At 42.6% G+C, this 24,229-nt stretch overlaps 1 protein-coding gene across 2 annotated transcripts; it reads right to left on the bottom strand.

Annotated features, from left to right (window-relative positions):
• Positions 1-8,889: 8,889 nt before the first annotated feature.
• On the bottom strand, positions 8,890-23,657 carry DESI2 (desumoylating isopeptidase 2). Of its 2 annotated transcripts, none has more exons than XM_039697790.1 (5): positions 23,525-23,657; positions 16,947-17,019; positions 14,974-15,067; positions 14,333-14,474; positions 8,890-12,501 (listed from the first exon to the last, which is right to left on the bottom strand). In XM_039697790.1, the coding sequence occupies exons 1-5, from the start codon at positions 23,561-23,563 to the stop codon at positions 12,268-12,270; spliced, it is 582 nt and encodes a 193-aa protein (XP_039553724.1). In that variant the 5' UTR covers positions 23,564-23,657; the 3' UTR covers positions 8,890-12,267. The 2 variants fall into 2 exon arrangements, with proteins under 2 accessions (XP_039553724.1, XP_039553725.1); XM_039697791.1 differs by lacking the exon at positions 23,525-23,657 and adding an exon at positions 22,825-23,514.
• Between the last annotated feature and the right edge of the window lie 572 nt (positions 23,658-24,229).

The raw sequence follows: 24,229 nt of genomic DNA on the forward strand, positions 1-24,229 counted from the left end.
ATCCCCCATCTTTTTCAAATGATTGTCATGAATATAAAAAACTAATGCTGTTCAAAGTTCTGGATTTTTTCCCAACTTAACTACAGGCAAGTCTCAGATTTTGAACATATTAGAGATGTCCTTAAAATCTTATCTGTAACTGACATAATTATCTGCTCAGACAAGTTGTGGCAAAAGGCCAATCACTAAGAAGAATCTCAGGCATTACGCTCTTATTTTTAAGTTAAATCATGGAATGATCCCCAAACCCTCACCATTTCACTTATTAGGTCTTTCTCAAAAAAAAAAGGCCAGAGCTGCTGTGCATTCAGAGGAGGAGAATTTTAGCACTTGTTTTTATTTAAGCCTCAGAAACCATCAGCTCCTTAGTAACTAGGGGTGTGTCTGCTAAGAACAATCTGTCACCTGTCACTGGGCTTTTAAGCAACTGATTTCACATCCAGAGCTAAGACAGATAATTGACAAAATCATGCAGACTTCAGCTGAGGAAAGTGCTAATTTTTTTTAATGTTGTCCACAAAAGGCTGCTTTTTCAGTTAATTTCATATTCTTAGACAATTTCAATCTGTAGTTACAAAGAACGTCATGTGAATTGATTGTAAAGCTCTGTCAGATACAAGTAATCCAGAGTCTGCAGATTTTTCTAAGTGTTGGTTAAACGTATTTTTTCATAATTAAACCAGCTAAGTTTCTGAAAAGTTTCCAGAATCCCTTTTAACACTGATATTTTAGTAAAACACTAACCTCCCAAAGTCCTAAAGCCTAGTGATAATTTCAAACTTATTAAGTTTGTTAGTATAATTATTGGGGAAAAAACAAGTTGTAGAGAAACTTGAAAATGGCTCTGTAGGCAACAGCCACAGATGGAAAATTTAATAAAGGTTAGAGAGGCAAGAGGTGAAGCTTGTGGTTTCTGTGCTGAAGGGTTTGAAGGAACCTTCTCAGCAAGAAAACTTCCTCTTGCTCCTGCATGATTAATACCTTTTTGTCTCTGCCCCAGTTAGTGACCAAAGAACTTCCATCTGGGGCAAAATTCTGCTGGTTCCTGGAAGTGAAGTTCTCACATACATTTTACCCTCAGACAGAGAACCAAATGCGTGAGTCGGTTAAAAAAAAAACCAAAACAAGCTGTACTGTTACTGATCAGACACACAGATTTCGTGTATGTCGTTTGCTGGACTCACCTGCAGCAGTTCTGGGTGTGCATCTGCCAGCCCTGATTTCTTCTCCCAGTGCTGAGGGTGCTGAGTCCCAGTGCTGGGGCACAGCAGTGGCACGGCAGCACCAGGGAGCTGAAGAACACCTTGGTTTGCAAGACAAAGCTACATAGGAGAAGTTCAATGACACTATCAGAAGGCCTCTCTGTTGTGATCTGAGATAGATTCAGTAATCACTGTGTGATCAAATTGCGTTTGTCAGATTCTCAAATAACAATTTGCACAGGGCTGTTGGGTGATTTTCCCATGCTTTGTGTACTGCTATGGGAAAGGGACACTGGGAACCAACTTTGAAACTTACAGTTTCCACTCCTGTCACAACTGAGTCAAGCAAATTCTAGACTGGTTTGAAAGTTGATGTGTTTGGCTGAATAAAAAGGGACCAGTTGAACAATCTGGGATTCAGATGTGAGCACTCCTTCCCTGATCCGAGCGTTTGGCTGTCTTAGGGGCAGCCTGAGGCTTTGAGAGCAGAGGGAGGTATGGACTGGCATCCCTGAGCTGGCAGGGTTGCTGCCTCTGCTGGGATGAGTCACCCAGGGTACTGAGCTGAACTGACTGTGTGCTTCTTTCTCCACCTTTTACCATACTGCTGTGCAAGGCTGTTTTGTTAGAACAGAAAAGGAGTTAAAACTGATAACACAACTCTCTAAACAACATTGTAAGACAGAATAAAGATTTTGAAAACAAATCTATCCTTTACTCACTGGGTTCTTACAAGGCAGGCAGTCTCTTCTACAGTTTCCTTGAATCCCTCTCTTCTGTCCAGGTTCTTGCCTTGTCTTCTGAACATCACCTTATCTTCTGACCAAGCTTCCTCCTTAGCCTGAGTCGGATACAGAACCTGGCTCCTCTGGTTGCTTTTGCAGGACCTTTGCATCTCCTGACTCTGTTCTGGCCCCAGCCACTTGGCCAGCGCCATGGCTCTGTGCTTTTCCTAGAAGTTCCTGAGTGCTAAGCCATGGCTGGACCAGCTGGAGCACAAAGCCAAGTACTGTGCAAACTCATCAGGAAAACTACTGAGCTGTTCTGTCAGGGAGTGCTGCCCACGTGGGTGAGAGGTGCTCAGAGGAGGTGGAGTGCCTTGAGATAAATTGCTCATCCAGGAAGAAAGGCAGTAGGCTGGAAAGCTGATTCCCTCACATCAGCCTCTACCCTGCCTGGCAAGGCTCCAAGGAACATCTGAGCCTTTTCTGACATGAGCTGGGAGGAAGGCTCTGAAGCAAACCTGGGAAAGGCTACATGATGGCGAGCTTACTCAATCCTGAAAACTCTATCCATGCCAAACAAGCTTCTTTCAGGTATGAGTGTTTTGTTATTCCCATTTAGATTTAGATTTAAATCAGCTGGGGAAACACCTTATGTACAAATCAAGAGGCACCCAATGCCAGTGTGTAGGTAACTGATTCGTGCCCTGCCTGTCCAGCAGCTTGAGTCCAAAGAACCCAAGCAGAACCCAACCCTCTCTGTACATTTAATCACTGCCTTATATATATGTATATATATATAACATAATGCATTATTGTCTTGCTGTCCTCTTCCATGGAGTGACCATTATGTTATTTTAAACACTTTAGTGATCAGCTAAACTTACATGTAAGAGCAGGTCTTTGGCAAATCTTGTGTCTGTTCACGCTGTGTATCTTCAACACTGCAGTTACAAGAATTTGTGAGCTACACACTTCTCCCATAAAACACCAGAGATCTGTCTTCTGTGGGGCTTTGTTCCTCCTTTGACGGCTTACAGACCATCAAGTTCTGCTTCTAAATTAAGAGGTATCTCATTGCTTTTTAGTTGTACTGTAAAGTTCTTGATGACTTCAGTAATTAGTGTTTATACTTCCCCAGGCCTGCGTAGATGCACTTTAACATTGCATAGGAGATGAAGCACTCCACAACAGAGTATGCATTGCTCCCAGGATTTCTAGTTTTACATCCGTAGTTTTACATCCTCAAGTTTTGTAGAGCCTTGGAGTGTCCCCACAAACTGCATCATGGGTAACCTGGTGTAGTAATTTTGAGTGGATTTTGCAGCACAGATGCAGAAAAATATTCACAGGAAGATACCAGGATCATGTACATCTCACTGCACCAAGGAACTTTTCAACTACAAACACTTGTTTGTAAGTGCTATGATCAACTGTCAATTGTAGGACTTAAAAAAAAATTAATGTCTGATTTGGCTGCCTTCAGCATTTCTTTGTTATCAACAACATTTCTGTAAAATGTTGGATCAACTTCTAGAAACATCAAAATTCATGCTAGAAATTAATTCCACCCTACTGGCATCTGCTTCCAGATATCCTTTGTGATTGCCTGATTATTATCCAAGGCTGGTTTCTGCTGAAGGTATTACCTGCAGGTGCAAGTGCTGCATTAATCTGAGCAGGCACAGGGCTGTACACATGTGTGCTGCCTCCTTTCCCTGGGAGATGTGAATCACTGCTGTGGTGGGCACAGCTGGTCTTCACACCACCCGTCCTGATCATCGACCACAGTCTCACCACACTGCCTAACCTGGGCTGTGGAGTTTCTCTTGTTTGGTTAAATACCTCTTTATACTTCCATGGACTCCTTCCAAATGAAACTCAATTGAGTAGTTAATAATATGGAGGGAGAGTTAAGCTTTTTAAGTTCTGCATGCTTTTGTGCCAATTATTCCATCAAAGACTGGCTCGCTTTGTTGCTACAGAGCTTCTCAGCGAGGCATGACCTTGGTTTATTAAATAATACATGTATTTCTGAGAGCAACTTATGTAAGAGTAGGCCTATCCAACAAGTCTGATGTTTGACCACTCAGTGTGTGAAAGCAAACACTGAATAAAGAGTGCCCTGCTCAGTACCTGGGTAAGAGGGACAGGCAGCCTCACAGTGGCTGCACTTGTCTCTCAGCCACCATTGCTGCCTTTACTATTTCCTCTCAGGGTGCTGCAGCACAGTCTCCTTGAGGCCTCTTGGATATCTCACCACATGCTCAACACACGGCTGGTGCATCTGCTGGCTTAATGCTGGCCTGGACTTTGCAGGGCAAACAATAAATTTCTGCCCCCAGAGATGGCAACAGCGCTGCCTCTTGTGCTGGTGTGAGCTGTACCCACCAGTAAGGAGCTAATGGGATCTGAAGTTCCTGCTCCTTCCTTCTCCACCTTCTCCTCCTCCCCTTCTCCCCTGGCTGGGGTTTGGGGCTGCACAGGCTGTCAGTGACACAGGGCAGGTGGTGCAGGCTGTCTTGGGGTACCTGCAACTTCTCTGAAACCACTTTCATACCACACGCAGGGCAATACAGTGATCAGTCTCTCTGCTCTCTTTGGAGCAAAGCAAATCTGTTAGCTTTAAATCTCAGAAGTAATTTTCATAACATCATTTCTGCAGCAGCCAGTTTCCATGGAAACCAAGAAACGACTGGCAGCATGCATAGGAAAGAAGACAGCTGACCTGATTGTCCTTCCCTGGCCCCTGTGGATGGGCTTCCCTCAGCCTGCACATGCACATCCTTTGCTCACTGCTGTGAGACGGACAAGCCCAGACTCAAAGGCTTCAGCTCATTCCACTGGCAGCAGCCTGAGTGCACTGTCTCTCCTGGCTGCTGCACATCTTCCTCATCCCACCCCATCCTGCCTCTCAGGGCAGCTTGTCCTGCACCCAGGGGAGGAGGGCAGAGGGAAGAAGAGTCTGTAGATGTTTTCACCCCCCCTTCCTACCTTGTATCATTCCCAGGCCTCAGTAGTGATGGAAGGACTTGTGGTTAGCTTTGAATATGCATGTGTCCCTTTCTTTTTAACCCCCCCAACCCACTTATTTCACATACTTTGTTCACTTATTCCACTGCTGCTACAATACTCCTATAGGTCAACTTTTTGAAGATGTATATTTATAATAAAGCCCTATATGCATTGCATTAAATTTACAAATATTCTTGGACTTCTTCCTAACCACTGCCAGAAATATCTGCTCTCCAGGTGAAGGTCCTGTTCCCTGTGGTGTTCCTTAAGAAGCCCCAAACCTATTGTTACAGTCTTCAAGAACTAGCAGTTTTGTCTGTGTGTTTGGGCAGAGAGAAGGGACTTGTCTGACCCAGGTTCAGCTGCAGCTTTTGGTTTTATTTCTTCAACTGCATTCTCCATAAACCTCCCCACATGATAAGGAAGAAGTATAGATCAGCTCATGACACACAGTCAGGGAAGAGTGTCATGACCAATAGGATTACCTGGTCTGCAGGCAAAAAGCAGATCCTCAGAGACCATTTAGGAAGTTGAACATGTGCAGGGGACAGGCTGAGGGAGAAAAAGTTGATTCTCAGGAGCTGACTGCTCTGGAAGTGCTGTACAAATAGGTCATGCCACAGGGCAGGACCAGGAAGATGTGTAGTCAAGCTCTGAACAGATTCCATTTTATACTTAGTTTAATTCCGCAATATTAGTTTATTATCAATAAATAATGATATGTCTATTTATTTAGTAAAAAACCAGCCAGCTGGGGAGGCGCTAGAGGCTGCCTGCCTGTCTGTCTGAAGGATGCAGTGCAGGTTCCCATGCCATGCTCATCCCTACTCTCCAAAAGCATGGGCTGACCATGGCACCCCTGGGTGCATGTCATGGTGTGGCATTCACTGGGGGAGCTTTGTGCAGGGAGCCACGGGCAGAGACAGAACTCTAGGCCATGGATTCTGTCCTTCCTTTAAACCTCTTAAAATGCACAGAAGCCTCCTGGAAGGGTAAAGCAGCTTAAAGAAAGCAATTGCAGAGATGAGAGCATCCACAAAAGCTGGGCACTCCCTGAGGTGTTTCTCTGCCCTTGAGCCCAGAGTGCTGGAGGGAAGAGCAAGCCTGGACAGCCTCCACAGGGCTTCTACGAAACTTTCCAAGTCTCTCTGACATAAAAAATAATTGACCTTTACAGCTGTATTTGAGCCAGCTACACTGCCATCAGCTCTTGCTAGTCCTCACCACTCAGTTGATGTTTGCTTAATGGCATGTGAATTAATTTGTTGGAAGCTGACACTTCACTGCAGGATTAGTTAGTGACACTAACACTGAGCTGGTGCATGAAATTCAAGATGCAGAGCATCATTTTTTTGTGGTAAAAAAAACCAAACCAAAACAAAATAGGTAAATGCCAATGCTTTTGGAAATCTTCACTTTTAGGATGCTATGACTGAGTAATGAATGAGCTGAAGTACAGAAGAAAAATAAACCAAATTCCAGCTATTTAAAGGCTCAGCAATTCCTTCCAGGCAAAAAAACAAGCAGCTATTGTGTGCTGGCACTGGGAGGGCTGGGGGAAGGCAGTATTTCCCACAGGCAAATTAGGAATGGGAAAACCAGGACAAAACCCACAAGCCTCTGCAGCCTGAGTAGGGAGCACAAGACATTTTCTGTTCAACATGATTTGTGTTGTCATTAGGTGGGTTTAATAGGGCTCTTTACTTATTCTGGGAGGAAAGCCCTGGCTCTGCTTGAGCTAACAGTAATGACCATTCTGACTTGGGAAACATGAGGGAGCATTTGCCACGTCACTCAGGCACTCACTGGGAACAGAGGGTCTCCTCTGCCCCCATCCATTCCTGGTGAGGGAGTTTGGACACGTTTCTCTGGAGCCTGATAAAAACCTGTCTGTGCCCTGTTTGGCCAGGGGTGTCTGATTCACATCACTTGTCTGCCTGTAAAGGAGGACCCATATTGACCATCAGCCTCACTGGGACCAGAGCAGAACCCCACAAAGGGTGCATTTGAAAACCCCAATTCTGTCCCACAGCTGGGGGGACAGAACAGGACTGGCATCATGGATGTGGGAAAGGTTTCCCTCATCCACAATGGCTTGCACCCCTTCCTAACTCTCCTCCCAAGCTGTTGTGAGGAACAGCTCAGAAACACAGCCCCAGCTTCCTAAAGTTCTGCATCTGGGTGCCTTGTTTCAGGCGGTGTAAAGGTGAAATGATATAGAGAGATAAAAACACCTCCCTAAAAAGAAATAATGAGTTAAAGCCCATGAACAACAGGTCCTGCAGGGCACACATGCAGCCCCTCCTTCACCTTCACTTTGATCAGGAGACACTAACAGTGATTTCTCTCCTTTCACACAAACACATGGTCTGGAGCAGCACAGCAGGTAACCAGCAGGTGCAGCAGGCTTGCTGCTTTGAGGATTCCAGGATCAACGACTTTCAAAAGACCAGGAGAACTGCTGACCACCCATATAAAACCTGCAGAAGGAGCGGTGTTCCCTTAGTTCTATGTGTCCCAGGCTGCTGCTCAGAGATGGACAGGGTGGAGAGCCACTCTGGTATGAGCAATGTCCCTCTCTATGGAGACCCAGACAGAGTTTCTAACATGCCCAAAACAAGCTAAAACTATGCCAATAAAGGATCATGCATTTGTTTATGCCTGGATCCTGGTTTAGTTCACTATATGCTAATTTTAATGGACCAGATCATGTGAAAAATACAAGATCCCTACTCTAGCCCAGCAGGAATGGGAGCTGCCAGTGGAGCACAGCTTTTTTTCCAAAGAACTGCCACAGCTTCCCTGACAAGTTGTTATATTGATAAGTTTGAAGTTTTTTTATTATCTGATTTAGATTGAACCACAGGATTTCAGAGAAAGTCAGGAACTGTCCAATAACCATTTCCACTGCACTGTATGAAGCACTGAGAAAGAATGTATTTATTCTGGGGGATGTGACAGGACTAAGCTGCTATAGCCATAAAACACCTCTGCCTCTTGCAAAGCTGTTCCCATGACAAATCTGTCATGTACTTCTGCATGGTCGAATAAACTTTTAGAAACTAAAATTTCATTTGGAACATTTATCTTTTCTTCAAGACCAGCTCCACTGAATGCAGCCACTCATCCACTAGCAAACAATGCAGTCAGTGCTTTTGTGTATTGATCACCTTCCTAGAAGCTGATAGGGCCATTGGATACCAGAAGTGAGTTTATTTCACCCACTAGCAAACAATGCAGTCTGCTTTTGTGTATTGATCACCTTCCTAGAAGCTGATAGGGCCATTGGATGCCAGAAGTGAGTTTATCTGGAATTCACATTTGTTTTAACTGATCAACTATTGTCAAGTTTCCTTTTAGTAGGCTGCAAATTGCTCAAACTCTCTTGCAGGCTTACTGGCGATTAGGGAAACACAGAAAAGGGAACACGTGTGTCTGGACAGCCTCTCCAACAGATCAAGCCCTAGCAAATGTTCATTAGCACTGCACATACTGCACACGGACACATCCTGCTCAGCATGCACAACATGGCAAAACACATCCCCTTCCAGCTGTGGGGAGGGATGGGAAGGGACAACACCAGCTTGGACAGCACCCCCATCCATCAAGTGCCCTCAACTTGCAGGGAAGTCTCTCTGCTGTTAAAACACATGGACTCATCTGTCCTTTGAAAATTCCAGTGCCAACACCTTTCAGTGCTGGCAAAGCACACCCTCAAGGGCTGCTGCCAGCTCTGTGCCAGAGCTTGGCATGTTTGGGGAAGATGCCTCACACAAACCAAACCGCAGCACCTGATGCCCATGTCAGCCTAACAGCTTAAAGCTTAACTCCAGGAAACCCTTGGGTAGTCTCACTGTCCTTCAAAACCACTGCTCAAAACCAAAGATCAGCTTGGGTGGCACTGCCAAAACAAGATGTAGGTACAAGGGGAGTAACACACAGAGCCAACTTTTTTTTTATAAAAGTATTTTTAATAAACTGATGGATTTAAGTTTAAGATGCTAGACAACTTGTTGCCATGTACAGGTAACAAAAGTCAAAATTCTTTGAATTTTATACAAATACTATGTAGTAAACTTGAATACAAGTTTACAAAAAATGCATCAGTGAATATTCAGCTTGTAACCAACTTCCAACAGTGAAAATTATCATCTATCAATAGTGATCAGAATTGCATTGCAAATTTTAGAAGTAATGCAACTATGTTTTTTTTTTACCAAGCCACTCCGAAGTTACTGGTGCACACTGACAGTACATTGGATTTTTTTGGCTTGCTGAACAGAAAATGGCATTTAAATAAAATGACTGAGTTAAACAATGTAATACATATCAAAAGTACTATCTCACAGAAAATTAAACAAGAATGAGAAAGTAAACAGAGCAGAACCCTGAAGTGGTGATATTTTTCTACCCGTTTTGATGGAAAAGATTCCACAGGTGTCCAGCTTTCTCACAGCATTCTGAAGTGTTCTAGTCCTAGCACAGTGTGGTCATTAGTAGACTAAAGTAATCCCTGCTTGGCAGTAATGCTGGTGAAAGGTAACTTGCTCTATTGCTAACAAATTGGAGTAACCACTGGCAGGGTGACTTGCAGGCATCCAGCAGAGGCTGAGCTGACAGCACACGATGGAAGTTACAGTACTGCTCGCTTTGATTCAATACCCAACAACCTTCAGGGTTCAGGTGTCAGTTTCCTCACAGGATTTACCAATGGGTGGTTTCAAAACAAACAGAAAAAAGTTATTATGGAGCATAAGACAGTATTTTCACCTGTACAGCTAACAATAAAATGAATGGTTTTGTTACAAACTTTCCAGTCTGCTTTATAAAAAATAGTCTTAGTTTTACTTCTAAATAAAAACTGTGCTGTGATCTGTCATGTTCTTGCATTGTACATGCTGTAATTGTGTGTGTTAATGAAGGTGTAGAGATTTGTGACCTAGCGCTCTGGATGTATCAGAAGCCTAAAAAGCTGATTTTGGTACATAAAAGGTAGCAATGAAAAATTATTCTATTTATTTTTCCTAAAGCCTAGGAAAAGCTACAGTACGTTGCTAGATCAGTGGCCTCAACCCTGAGCTGAAATAAAGGACCTGCCCTGGCCAAGAGACTTAGTCACATTACTACCACAGCTGCACAGCAGAGACAAAGGAACCTGTCTGCAGCCTGCTGTCTGAGCTGGGAGTAGTGTGAGATTCAGTCCTGTGATGCTTGAGAGTTGACTGGAGACCACCATAATCATTTTCACTACAGGGAAAAGAAGGAAAGGAGAACTCAAATTCGGAGTGGAAAGCACTCAACAGGGAGGGTCAGTATATCCAGCTTCTGGAGATCAAACAGAGGATGAAGTTAGTGGCAGACTCACCAGTTTTAAGCATTTCCCACTTGATAGAAGAGATTATTAAAACACGTACCAAAATACAGTTATGGAGATGTTTACTATTATCTCACTCTTTCCAGAAAGAGTCTCACTTGATTTTCCCCCCTAGATCTGAGCATATCTCTCTCTGTACTACACTGCATCATAGAACATAAGTGAAAACCTAAAGTCTGTCTGATGAAGGATTCAACCCAGGTGGCAGCAGAAAAAAAACTTCCACTTGTTTCTAATACAAGTTGGAGCTGGCAACCATAAGAATTCTTACTATGATACAGCTACTGCACCTTCCCATAGGATTCAATGGCACCACTACCCATGGCCAGGAGCATTCATAACATGAAGCATTTTGCCTTCCAAGAGGACTTTTTTTTTTGCTTTTAAACAGCAGAAACTGCAGAGTCAGTATTTCATTCAACAGAAAAACTAAACCCAGCAAAAGACTGTAAATAAAGCTCGTAAGAATCATCCATATTTCTAGTAATGCACACTTCTTTGTGAGCTGATCCCTTCAGGGATGGGATGTTTTTTGTTAGTTTAAGGCAGCAAGTCTTACAAAATACTCAAGCTCACCTCCCTCATGTTTGTGCTACTGTAGCCTTATGTGCACAATAGAACCTCACTAATTTACACTAATGATTGGAAGAACAATTCATTCTCTTGGTAAGTGAACAAGAATAAGGCATTCCATTATATATTCTGATCACTAATTATAATTTAGCTCTAATTATAATCTACCAGCAGACATACTTCTGTGTTTTAGAAAATAGTATCTCTTACCTTCAGATATAATTATGTGTGCAGATTAGTGGGTTCTGCTGTGTAAACACGCAGGTGCATAAGCAATTTTCAGGTTTTTCTTCATTACATCTGATAAGAAAGTTAATGCCACAGATAGAGACTGTGGGAAAATAAATTAGGATTTCTCTATCAATTGTGCAGATATGCACAACTGGGCAGTAATTTATAGCTCAAAAAAGGAAGGACACAAATGTTTACAAACTCAAATGAAGCAAAATCAGCAGCAGGAAGCAAAGGCCATTCCCCAACCATAAATGGCTTGTTTTACATGATTCCAAACTATACGAAAACAAACAAATAAAAAAGGAATACAAGTACTAACTTATATATACAAGTTTGAAATCAAGTAAAGCAAAGAAGTGAAAGATTTGTTGATGCTTCTAGCAGATGATATTCACATGTTTAAATCCTGAAATAAACTGCAAGTAAAGACACAAGACAGGATGAAAACTAAATGTCTGAATTGAAAAAAAAATTGATTGATGTACACTGCAATGAGATAGAAATTTCCCTTCATATGTGCAAAAATCCACAGTTTCATTAATGTAGAGGTCATACTTCTAGGAACAGATTTTAGACCAAACCAGTCTCCCTACATCCTGGAATCTACCTGTTTACATCAGCCACTTTAAGTGCACAGTACCCTGTTCACATGTAGTATTCAGCAGTTTCTGGCATTCCTCAATTTAGTGTTCTCCTGCCTTAAATCTTGAAAACAAAGGGGAAAGTTCATCCAGGGCATCATACCACTGCTCTTGATTTATACCATCATTTAAATCAAACTCAAATTCTTTCTTCTTCCATGGTAGCAGGAGTCCTTATAGGACATGTAAACAGCAGTACACAATACTGTAAACAAATAATTTAAGTTCAGCTTTATGCAAGATGTTAAGTTAACTCAGGTCTACCAAACAGGTGAAAATGAAAAGGGTGGCTTCACACAAAATCCTTCCCTTTTCTCCCAGCAATTCTTTTCACTATGTAAATAATCCTGAGCTGAAACAGGGGTTGATGAGAGCTTTGTTTTTTGCATATAAAAACAATGTTCTAGAGCTGGCTCTCACGTTCTGTCAGGAAGTCAATTGCTGAAGAGATCAAACTGAAGTATTTCAAAAGTATTTCTGAAGTATTTGCTACTTTGGAGGAGGACTTATAATTTGGTGTGGCGTCCAGTTCTAGACCCAGATGCTGAGCTTGCCAAGGAAGCTGATGCTGCTGCATCCTCAGCTTCCTCCAGCTCATCGTGTAGCTCCTGGCTAACACTAGACTGGAGGGCTGCAGGAGTTAGCCACTCCTTTGGCAGGCAGCTCTGGAGGAAGGGTATACAAGAGCTGAAGTAGGCAAGGCGATTCACCCATCGTGGAATCTCTTTCCCACAGAGAATCTATGGGGGAAGGAAAAAGAAAGGGTTAATTTGTTTTCTGGATTCAGCAGTAACAAAACTGCAGGACTGTAAATAAGAAGCAAAAGCTGCAGCAGGCTTACAGTTTACATATCACAAATGCCAATCAAGAAGCACCCAAGTCAGCTGCACTATGATGTTCTCCATCAGTAAAGGCAGCATTCCAAGTCCCACAAACACCTATATTCCATTGTGAAAGTTGGTTCTATGATTTTCTTAGAAGTCCTGAAAAGCCTAACCACCTCACTCTTTTCTAATAACTTCTATAAAAGGTACAAAAATTAGTTAAGCTATGGTTTCTATTCAGTGCTAATTCCTCAGAAACAGAAATTGCAGGAGAAACCCCACTATTACAAAAAAGCACTCTAAAATTAACTGGCCAGAAAGACAGCGTCAATACTAGAATTGTATGGAGTTACACACACAGCTGAGGCTCTTTACTGTGGTGGCCTCTGATGACTTCCACAGGATGTCACCATCCTACAAGAGAGGCCAAGCACACACTTTGGTTCACTGGAACAAGAGAAGCTACACAATGCACAGCTGGGTTCAACTCCTCAAAAATGTATGAAGTTGCATTAAGTAGTTATTTTTACTGCACATCAGTCATGAAATAATTTTATTGTCACTATTCAAGGAGTGAGCTACTTAACTACCTCCATATTCATTTCTGGTATTACAGTGCAAATCTGGAGAATATGAGCATCACTCTGCTGTAACTGAGCAGTATTTAACTTGCAATTATAGCCACTTTTATAGTCAATTTGAACACTAAATAGGACAAGATCTAAAACAGCAAAAAATATGACTATGCAGCTGAATAGTATGGCAAAGCCCTGGCCATATAGGCCAGATTTCACACCAACTGCAGCTTTGTCAGTGTCTCACCCTACTTACTTGTACCAGCATTGCACATGAATCATCATCTCAATAAAATTTTCCACTACCACTGGAAGATGAGTCTACATAAAACACAGGCCATACAGTAAGTATGCATTAACTGTTTTGGAAAAAACCCAAATAAAATCAGTGAAACTTCACATGAGAAAAACAGCCATCCTTGTTTTGGAGTGTTTGAATGAAACATTAGCACTAATTCTGTCAAGCAGAGATTGCCAACTATCAATGAAAATCAAAGTTTCCATTCCCCTCTTCGAGCTGGGTTACTTGTTCCTGACCCTTTCCCATGTGTGGATATACATGTGAATGATCAGACATTCAATCATATTGGCAAACTGATCACGTTACAACAAAGCTGAGGGGGAAAAAGCAAAGCCTGTTCCACTCCTCGGTCAGATACTCTGCATGAGCACTCAAGGATCCAGCTGACCAGGACACAGGTGCTGGCACAGCAATAACTTGACAAAAGCCTCTCAAGCAGAAGATTAACATTATCTCAATAACTTTAATGCCTTTGCTATTCTTTAACTTGATCATAACTTTGAAAATTATTTACAGTGTGATGGTTCTGTGAGGAAATACGAATAATCTGATAACAATAACAAGAAGTTCTATCTTCAGTAGCAATCCTTGAAACAACTAAAATTATTTCAAAATCTTAATACTTTATTTACTAGGCATCTCTTTAGGAATGCACCTCTGCTTTAACACAAGCTATGTATGACAACAATATTTAGCAGCAAAATCTGATACTTTGGACATAAGCACAAATACAACCTGAAAAATTTTATTTGCCCAAGGCAACAGAGATAGGAAGTGGAAAATTAAACCAAATGTTACAGAGGACTAGAAGGATATGATGCTCTGTAGCCACCTGTGAAGCACCTTTCCACAGACCTTTAAGTTTGTTTACCTCAGATAAAGCTGAAGAAAAGTGATTGCAGTTTTTGTGCATTAGGTGATAAGCATTTCCTTTGAATTCCTTTCCAAGCTCTTCTACTATTTTTTCTATATCATCTTCCATAAAGTCAGTACTGCCTAGAACCACAGCCTCTCTAGAAGAGAAACAGAGTAGAGGGTGATCAGGCTCCCATGATACAGGTGAACTACTGTTCATACATTGATCAAAAGTCACTCCATTGTGGGTAGAAAGATGTTTCTGTTCTCCAAGAATAACAAAGGTTCTTTCTATTCCATTTTATGGCACCACTTTCATCTTTATCACAAGAGATGATGTTTTCTTCCTGATTACCCACCTTGAAAAGTTACTGCACTGCTTATGCTGTATGAATAATAAAAGTTAGCTACAAGTCCACAAAATTTGTATGCATTTCAGGAATTTAATGGTATGCTAAAAAAAGAGCTCTTTGCTGTAGACACTTCATTGTCTCACCAGCTCTGTCCGTTTTCCATTTCTATGCAAAAACATTAATTTCTCAGAAAGTCAGAAATCCTTTACAATTCAATACATCTATCCTCAAAAATAAATGCAACAAATTGTCTTTTTCATATGCTTTCTCAAAGAGCAAGAAAATAGAAAATAATCTTTCTTACTTAAATTTAAATGTTTCTCCTAGCTCAGAAGCATTTCCTGGTGAAATCTCAAATATTCCAGAAAAAGGGTATGGATGACCACCATAGGCAAACTCTGAAAGAGAAAGCTCAGATTTAACAAAACCAGCATCTGATGACAGTAAAAAACAGCAGAGCTCACTGAATGGAAGGTGACTTCACAAGGATCTAAAGCTAGCAGCCAGACATGTTATTTACATGAGGAGCAAATGAAGTGAGCTGGAAGTTAATAGCTTTGTCAGTTATTACTCAGCCTAAGTAAAAACTAACAGGAACTTTCCTACCTCAGTGTACAGGTTTAACTGGAATAAATTTGCAGAAAGTACATATGGTTTTCATTGCATAAGTGAGCATTTACAAGTTAAATTGTACATCTTTATATATACTTGTCTTTAGAATTGCACTTACATACATCTAAATTGGGGATTCAGAGCACTGCATCCTCAGGGGTCTGATGGCACTTCTATTCAGTGTACACCACAGTCCTCAGTGTGGCAGTGTGCAGTGGCCTAATAGGTTCTTGAAATTTCTTGATTTGCAAGAGTTCAATTCTTTACAAGTTCACAAGTTCTTTATTATAACAAGAAAGTAAACCAGTGCATGCATCTCAAGGCTGCACATAGCATCTGCTGGCTTAAGCACTCACATGGAAGCATCATGGTGTGCTGCGGCTTCCGCCTGTGTCTGTGAGATAACAGAGCACGCCGCACCCAGAGTGTAATAAAAAGCTTTAAGCATGACTTCACACTTCCTTTCCTCAAAACTCCTAACACATCACCCAAGTCTAGCAGTCCGTTTTGTGGATGATCTTTTTTACAACAGGTTAATAAATAAAAGGTTTGATGTGCCTGGAAAAATGCAAGTCATTGTTCTAGCAGGGGCACGACCTGCTATATGAGAAAGCCACTATAATCCCAGCAGGAAGGGAGGCACATGTATTTGGCACAGCTCAAAAACTGGGTTTCAGGCACAGCACTATTAAGAGTCAGGTCTTTCTGGGTCAGATTAAAAAAAAAATTTAAAAAAAGTTTTAACAATAAGCATTGTATTTTGTCAATTTGTTTTTCTGGTAACACTTGCAAAATCAGATACAATGTGACCATTACAGTAGCTGAAACATAGTTTAAGATAATTTTGGGCAGTCCAGTCTTTGGAGTGCATGCCCTGACTTTTGCTCCTTCACCTCACCTCTCAAAACATTGGAAAAAAAAAAAAACAACACAGCAGTAGATTTTCCTTCTTTAACTGGACTACTTTCAGCAACACGATCAGTTTGGTGTGTGATTACACTTTGGGGAGCAACACCTCAGACCTGAGCCTGTGCTGAGGCGTGCACAGAAACACCTTCTGGCTGCAGTGCAGGCTCAAAGTGGCCTGAACAGACCAGGAGGCTGTAGCACCCAAGCACAACCTGTTTAGCAAAACTGAAAAGCATTGCTGTTATTTATCACAAGGGCATCTTTTATGAACAGCATGAATGGGATGCCTTTGAAAGAAACTGTCTCTAAAACAAACCAACCCACCAAAAGGGAACAGACCTTTTCCTGAGCATCACGCACTTTTAGGTGCCTCTCTGCAACAGATTATTGTTCCTGTAGTAAAAATTTAACTCCTTGCACTAAGTGCTGACAGAAAACTGAGGAACAGATTCAACCATGCTTTACACAAAGCACACGTTTGTTTTATGTAGGTTTTTAAAAGTATTTCCAAACCTAAAATAAAGATTTATATGCCTGGCTAAGTTGCACACTTTTTCATAGTTGCCCAGCTTTATACAAAAGAATGCTCAATGGCTACCAGGTTATTCATGTTCAAGGTTTTTTTCCAGAGGCAGAATAGATGAGAAGAGAGATGAACAGGTTTAAGGAGCTAGGCTCCCCTCACTACCTGAAGAATGCTTTTTGAATAACAGCATTACCGAAACAAAAAATAAGTTATGCTTTTCTTGTACATACCTCGGCCATACACCTCTATGCCTGAATGAAACACTCCAATTCCAAGGGAAGAAGTATATTCATTCATCCAATACTAAAAGGAAAAAAGGAAAAGAAAAACAAACCCAAAACTGTAGTTAGTTTGCAGTACAGATTTATCTTCTCAGAGCAGACTGTCCCCCACATCAAAAGCATTAAACCTTATCACAAAGTATTAAACCTTATCACACAGTGTAAACTACACAATTCATTTTACAGGAAGACAACATCACCAAAATTCCCCAACTGCATGCAGAGAATTAATTCCATTAGGTTCTATTCCAGTGTTTTAGTGCTGTCAAAGTTTGTCAGTCAAGGAGTCTGAACCTGGGAGAAATCCAGATGAACCTTCTATTTGTCAACAAGCTGTAGGCTGTTAAGTTTGCCATTAGGTGGAACACATTCTAGAATCAATTGCTGTAATTTTAAGGAGCACATTTTTCTTCAGGGTACATTGGAATGTAGGACTGTGAGATACACACACCGACTGTCATTAACAGTAATGACCACACCTGCTTATGAACAGATGAGCACAAGACATACTCAGAGATGGACTGAAATTACCTTATTATATTTTGTCTTTGAATACTCAATTAGAGGTCACTAGAGAAAGACACAAAGCTCTCCAGGCTGCTGATGCATGGGGCTCCAAACATGAGGTTTAAGTCCTTTGCATAGGTCTGACACTTGTTTCTAATACATCACTTGCATTGTACCCAACAGAAAACAGATGCATTTCAAAAGCAATCAGAGTGAAAATTTTTTAGAAAATGCAAAAAAATAGTAAAGAAAGGAAACTTCTCTTAGCGCTTTCTCTTTTCTTTTATGAAAGTGCAGCAGCAGCAAGTGTCTATCAGAAGCTAACTGTTACCCTCAAGACCTCAAAGATGCAGAATGCTGATAAGGGAAAACCTCAAAGTACTCTTTCACTGTCTGCATCACCACTCTCAAAGTATAAGTCTCCAAGCATCAAAAGATTTCAAGTGACACACAATTTGAGAAGGAACCTGAAACAAAGCCTTTAAAAAAAAGCCTCAGTTGTCCTTAAAACTGAAATTGGCTAGCAAGAAAAACCTTAGGAAAATACAAGAAAAACATTATTTTGTCAATTACTCCACTAACAGGATTTTTTCTTCCCAGAGCTTCTCTGCGAGCTTTTGCAAAGCAGACTTCAACAAGTCAACTGGCAGGCAGGATACAGGCTGAGGTAGTACCCCCAGTAAATTAATACTGGTTTAGCAAGCAGGAAGAAAAAAAGAAGCTATCTTCTTCACACAACCTGTTGACATAATCAGTGTTTTCTGATGCAAAGCTACTATGAAGCACAACCAATGATAAAAATATAAAAGGTTGCAGGTGTCACACTTGAAGATGTGTTGGCTGGAGTAAGTGTGTAATTTACAGCAGCATCACAAACATTACAGCGTGTAGGCTTTTTGTCTCCCAATAAAAATGACACACTAAACCTCAGGGTGACAGGCTATTAATAAAAACGAAAACAAGTTAAATGGCAAAAAGAGCACGCCACACCAACAGTCACAAACAGACAAACCAGCTGTGGGAAATTTTGTCAATATGAATTAAGAGAAGGCAGATTTTGCGCCTTATATTTATTTAAAGCTCAATCGTGATCACTGGATAAATTTTGCTTAATACTAAACTTTACTATTTGCTTTAATTTCTGGCTTTGTCAGTGTAGTGCTATGTTAGCTAGTGGGGTATGGATGACTACACTAAATCATCACCTTAGTCTATTTGAAGGGCTTAGCAATTCTTTCCTTCCACCCCCCAGAAAACAGCAGAGAGCAAGTCTGTATGAACAAGCTACATCCAGAAATACACTGCATTAATTTACTCTGTATAGAAAGACATATACTGGGAGAATACAAAGAGGGAAAGAGAGGCGAAGGATGTGAAGACTACTCATCTCAGTGGGTTTGTGAGCATAAAAAAATTGATTTTGCTCACAAGGTGAAATGAAAGTCCCCAGGAAAAACAGAAGAGCTACTGCAACATAAATGAGTTTCAGTTCTGAAGCCCTTCCTAACCCACGGTTTACCAGCTCACCATTTCAAAATAGTTTCAGGTTTATATTTATAGTCAAAACTGTAGGCACAGTCAATGTACAGTTTGTCATCACTGGAATAAAGTACATTTGCCTAATGGGATGGTGTATCCAAATGAACCTAACCTGGAACTGAGCTAGACAGGGTCTCTGGTGCTCTAGTCTGTCCCTCTCCTGGGCACTTGTGGCCAGAAACCTCTGAACCTGGCTGCTGAATTCCAAACAGCCTACATATCATGTTCCCATTGGGTCTGTTAATGCCAAGCAAGGTTATGGCTGCTCTCTGAAAATAGAACAAAACTTACACAAGATACCCCACATGCAGCAGGACAGAATAAAGCTGGTTATTAGATAGAAAAAATGAGGAAAGAAAGTATTCACAGTACTCCCCACCCACAACCCCATGAAACCAAACACAAAGTATAGGGAAGAGAGAGAAAAGTGAGCCACCAAGCCTTCTCATTGATCTGTACAGAAGGATGGATGGGATGGAAAGCTGATCCAACAAGGTACTCAGCACAGCCTGCCCCTATCCAAGCATGTGCTCCTCCATACTGGTGCCACCTAAACACTGGGAACTCACTACACTGCACAAAGTGAGCACTGGTGGCAAATAAAATCAAAGTTAGCAGCTTTGGAAGAAGTGCCAGAAGCAAGCTAGCACTTTGCTTCATATTTCCAGTAAGAACAGAATAGGTTAATTGAAGATAAAAGAATTTCAATGAGGCAGAATTACTTTCCCCCTAGGAAAGTAATTATATCTAATTATTACTTAATCTGGATGAGCTATTGGAAGGTTGGTTCCATTTACTCATTGAACAAAATGCCTTATCTTACTGAAGGAAGAAATGCAGGACAAATGCAACAAAGAGTACTGAATTTGGCTGCAGCTGAAAAGATTATATACAACTTACAAAATAAAGATTGTAAATTAAAATTACATCTGTATAGCTCACTGGTTCAGTGACATGCCCAAACTGATCCCAAATGCTACATCCTTGCTTCCATTACACAAACTGGATTCCCTTTAGTCTTGATATGGATTTTGCCATAGCAGTATGGTGCAATCTCACATCCTTAATATTTTGCAATATGTCAGTCTTGTAAAACAGGATTTTAGATTTAATCTATTATAAAGAAAATATTAGAGAAGTATTTTTCTATGTGCACAATAAAGTCATGTCACTGCAATGAAAGAAAAACACTAATCCCAGTGCTTCAAAAATATCTTCAGAGCTTTCATTTACATTAATACTTTAGCTTGTTATTGCCTTATTTGACAAGGGAAGAAATAGAATACTACTTGGGCACAAAAAAACTAGACTCCTAAAAATAGCAGTTAGTTAAAATGAAACTGTAAAGTACTCCAGCTCTCCAAACACAATGTATCAAAGCCTTCACCCTACCCTTTTAATGATCATAAAAGATGTTCAAAGGCATGAACTGTACCACGTAAATATGCCCTTAAGCTTCTCTCCCTCCATAAAGTTACCAGTACTTGAAAGTCTACTTTCTTCTACAACACACACATCCCCCTCACACTTTGGTTTTATCAAAGATTTTTGCTTTTTCAAGCACTAAGGACATTGGAAGGGTATACCCTCCAAAAGCAACCACCTCACTCCTGTAAGGAGTTCCAACTGCAGCAAGGTCACTTAGCACTCCCCTGCATACCTAAGCAGCTGCCTGGGAAATGGAAGCCACAGTTTGGGTTAAGATAATGCTGTTAGTTTATTACAAAGTTGGTTCTGTCAACCACGTGAATAACAATGTCTCTTGTTCCAAAAGAGAAACAAAAAAACCCAACCCCAAACCTAAACTACAAAACAGTCCCAAACCCATTTCCAAGTGACATGGAATGTCAGAAGCAAAGAGAAAACCTGCTAATGTCTCAAATACAGAGCTGGCATGCTTCAGTGAATAAACAGAACTTCAAAACTCCTATTGCAGAGGACTCCTCCCTTCTTCCACCCACTCCTAGTGTCCCCAAACAAAGCAGTACCATTGATTTCATCCCACTGTTGTACAAGCAGTAAAAACTGCTATGCAACATGAAGGTGAGGTTTTGGTCTCAAACAAGTTTCAAATGGACTAAGATGTGGTTTAGCAGAGGAGTTTGATGAAGGATGTACGCTGGTGGGATCTTCCAGACATCACACAAACCTGTGTTATTCTCATCAGTTTGAAGGAAAACTGCTTCTCTAACAGTCAAATAAAGTAGATATTTATACAAAACAACAAACAGGGCTGAAGCAGGAAATAGAAATATTCTCCTTAGTGGCTTCATCTTATACCGTGTATAATCTGTGGTGATGTGCAGCTTCAACCAACAAAGTCACCCCTACATGAAATCAAACATCTGCAAATAAATGTGCTTGGCTGCTTCTTTTGGAGAGCAAGTTCCTTCCACAGATGGTGGCTTCAGAAACTGTGAATTCTCGATGCAGGCAGAACCCCAGTAATAACAACAGGATAACCAACAGCCCCCTAATGTGTCCTTAGGAAAAACATGACACTAGCTTTTAGGAGCACCCCCTTCCTGTTGCTTTTTTTCCTCACTTCCCTCATGTCAACTGCCAGCCTTCCTAGGATGGCTGGAGTAAAACTGATCGCAGCAATTCAGGTCTGGAGGAAAACGGAAGGATGATGTGAATGAAAGAGTGGACTATCACAAGAGAAAAAGAAACAGCATGCTGAGGTCACACCCCACCAGTGCTACCACCATAGCGAGAATGGAGTTTCTTAGAGGCCATGGCAGGCATTTACACAGGAGTCAGTCCACTCAGTTAAGGTTTCACAGCCTGCCTGTGAACTGGAATCACTTAATGCACAATTAAGCAAGTCTTTATGAGAACAGTGGGTCTTCCATTTTGGTGAGTCAGAAGTGCGTCAAGCCTTGACTTCAAAGATATTCTTATGTAAGAGTCACAAAACTGAAGTCCTACTTCTTTCCCTGTACAAATATTTACAGTTAATATATGTAAAACCATCTTTTTTATGCTAAAAGAGATTCCCCAATATATATATTTGCACTGTAGTCCAGAGAAGTCATATATATGCATTTGACAGGGCAGCCTTCCCTCCTCAAGTCTAGTGTAAAGAAGGGACACTGTGACTTTTTCGCATATTAGTATCACATATGAGCCCAACCAGGTGAGCAAAGACCCTTTCATTTTTCCTCCCATCTGTCAGAAAATCACAGTGAACAGACTGTTCCTGTCTCCAGTCTCCCCTCCCTGTCTATAATGAAGGAAACCAAACTCCAGGTAACAGGCTATATTCAGTGGACAGAGAGCTCAAACACAGGAGTGGGCAAAAAAATCCCCCCAAAAAGGACATTGATTTCTAAGGTAAGTATTAGAATGAAAGAAAATAATGACAAAAATCGGGGTAGTTGCTATGATATTGTAAGTATATTTGATTTCAAGCCAGATAGATCCCTACTGATTGCTATTAAACATTTTAGCATTTGAATGTGACTGTTCCCAAGCAAAACAAGCTGTATTTTCTCACTTCCAGCAGTCACTGACACTACACTATATACCCTCACCCCTTCAAAACAGCGAAGGTTCACTTTAAAATGGTGGTGGTAGGAAAGCCTAGCCAAAATAAGCTAAGTAACACAACCACTGTCACCTGAAGCTAGTTCTCCATCTTACTGTCCCTGTATCAGTAGGCTTAAAACTTGGTCAGAGAAATACTGCCACTCGTTCTAATTTCCAGCGATTGAAACGCATTAATGGATAATATTTTCTTATTACTTATCCAAGCCTACTGCTCCATGCAGGTACTTACACCTCATTTGTTACCATGGCATTTGAGCAGCTTCCAGCTGAACAGAAGACAATACCACAGTCGCTGTAGGTGCCACATAAAGATTATCCAGGAGGGAGGGAAGGTGAGCTCATAGGGCTGGAAATCAAGCTGGAGTGATTCCTTTATTTCTACCAAGTCGCAGCCACAACAAAAGTATTCAAAAATTATGGTCTAGCAAAAAATTACCTTACTGACACTGTGCTAAAAAGCTCTTATCCTTGCAGAGACAGAGGTTATCCCGAACTACCATCCTCTTGGAACACAGGACCTTTTTCTGCTTTTCGTGAGCAGAAAGGCAGGGCCTCCCTGCTGCTGAGCTTGGGGCAGTGGCAGAGGGAGCAGCACAGCACAGGGACGCTCACGGCAGGGAAAGTTTCCCCAGCGACAGGGAGCGGATCCACCTGTCACTGGGAGACCCGACCCGACAAACTTCTGTCGCAGGTCACAGAGGGGCTGTGGAAATCGTCAGACCTCCCAAATCACCGCCCTCGCCCTCCCCTCGCCGGGTTCGCTGCTTCTCCCGCTCCGCCGCCCCCGGATCCAGCTCCCGCGGGGACAGGCACGGCAAGGGCAAGCAAAGTTTCCAGCCGCCCCGGCCCCCGCAGGGCAGGCCACTCCCCGCCACCGCCCTGCCGGGAGGGGGCCGAGACCCCCGCCCCATGCCGTGCCGGTGCCTCACCATGTCGTAGACGTTCAGGATCACCAGCTGGTTCGCCATCGCCGGCGGCCCGCGGGCGCCCCCCGCCCGCTCGGTCGCTCCCGCTGCGGCGGCGGCGCCGCTCAGGCCGGCGGCGGCCTGCCTGGCGCCAGGCCGGGCCGCGGGACGGCCGGGCAGCCCCGCCGACGGGCGCAAAATGGAGCCGCTCCAGCCCGCCCCCAGCGCCCGAGCCGAGCGGCACGGCCGCGACTACAGCTCCCGGCGCGCCGCGCGGGAATGCGGGCGGGAATGCGGGCGGGAATGCGGCTCCCGGCGTGCCCGGCGCTGCCCCGGCNNNNTGCCAGGGCTGTGGCTGCTCGCCGGGCCTCGTCCCTGCCGCCTCCGGGGCAGGTGTGCCCGGCGGCCGGACAGCGCTGCTGAGGCTCCCGCGGGGCTCTGGGACCGGCCTGGCACGGCTGCCCGGCTGTGCCCGCCTGCCCCGTGCCGTGCCCGCCACTCCTATCCCTAAGGTTGTTGGTTCCCAGAGGAGAATGAGTTAGTTCTCGGCCCGTGTGGTGGCTGCCTTCACAGCATCCCCCGGCACCGCCATTTCACCTTTGGGTTCGGTGAAGAACGGAAATTTTAAGTGGCTCAGTAGAGGGAAGGTGTGAGCCGTGCGGACTGGGGATAACCCACATGTGGGTGCTGGTGAAGGCATGGCCGCTTCTGAGGCAGCAGGCACCTTCC

The sequence above is a fragment of the Passer montanus genome, unplaced genomic scaffold (genome assembly GCF_014805655.1).
Source record: "Passer montanus isolate IOZ18808 unplaced genomic scaffold, ASM1480565v1 scaffold12, whole genome shotgun sequence".
Lineage (NCBI taxonomy): Eukaryota > Metazoa > Chordata > Aves > Passeriformes > Passeridae > Passer > Passer montanus.

Bases quoted from the DNA above. Each gene is read 5' to 3' on its own strand.
- DESI2 (XM_039697790.1), bottom strand. From the start codon at position 23,563: ATGGCGAACCAGCTGGTGATCCTGAACGTCTACGACATG. The intron at 15,068-16,946 runs GTATGTACAAGA...TTTCTCTTTCAG, and splicing joins CATAGAGGTGTATGGCCGAG to AGTTTGCCTATGGTGGTCAT. The intron at 12,502-14,332 runs GTAAACAAACTT...CTTCCCCCATAG, and splicing joins TTTCTTCAGCTTTATCTGAG to ATTCTCTGTGGGAAAGAGAT.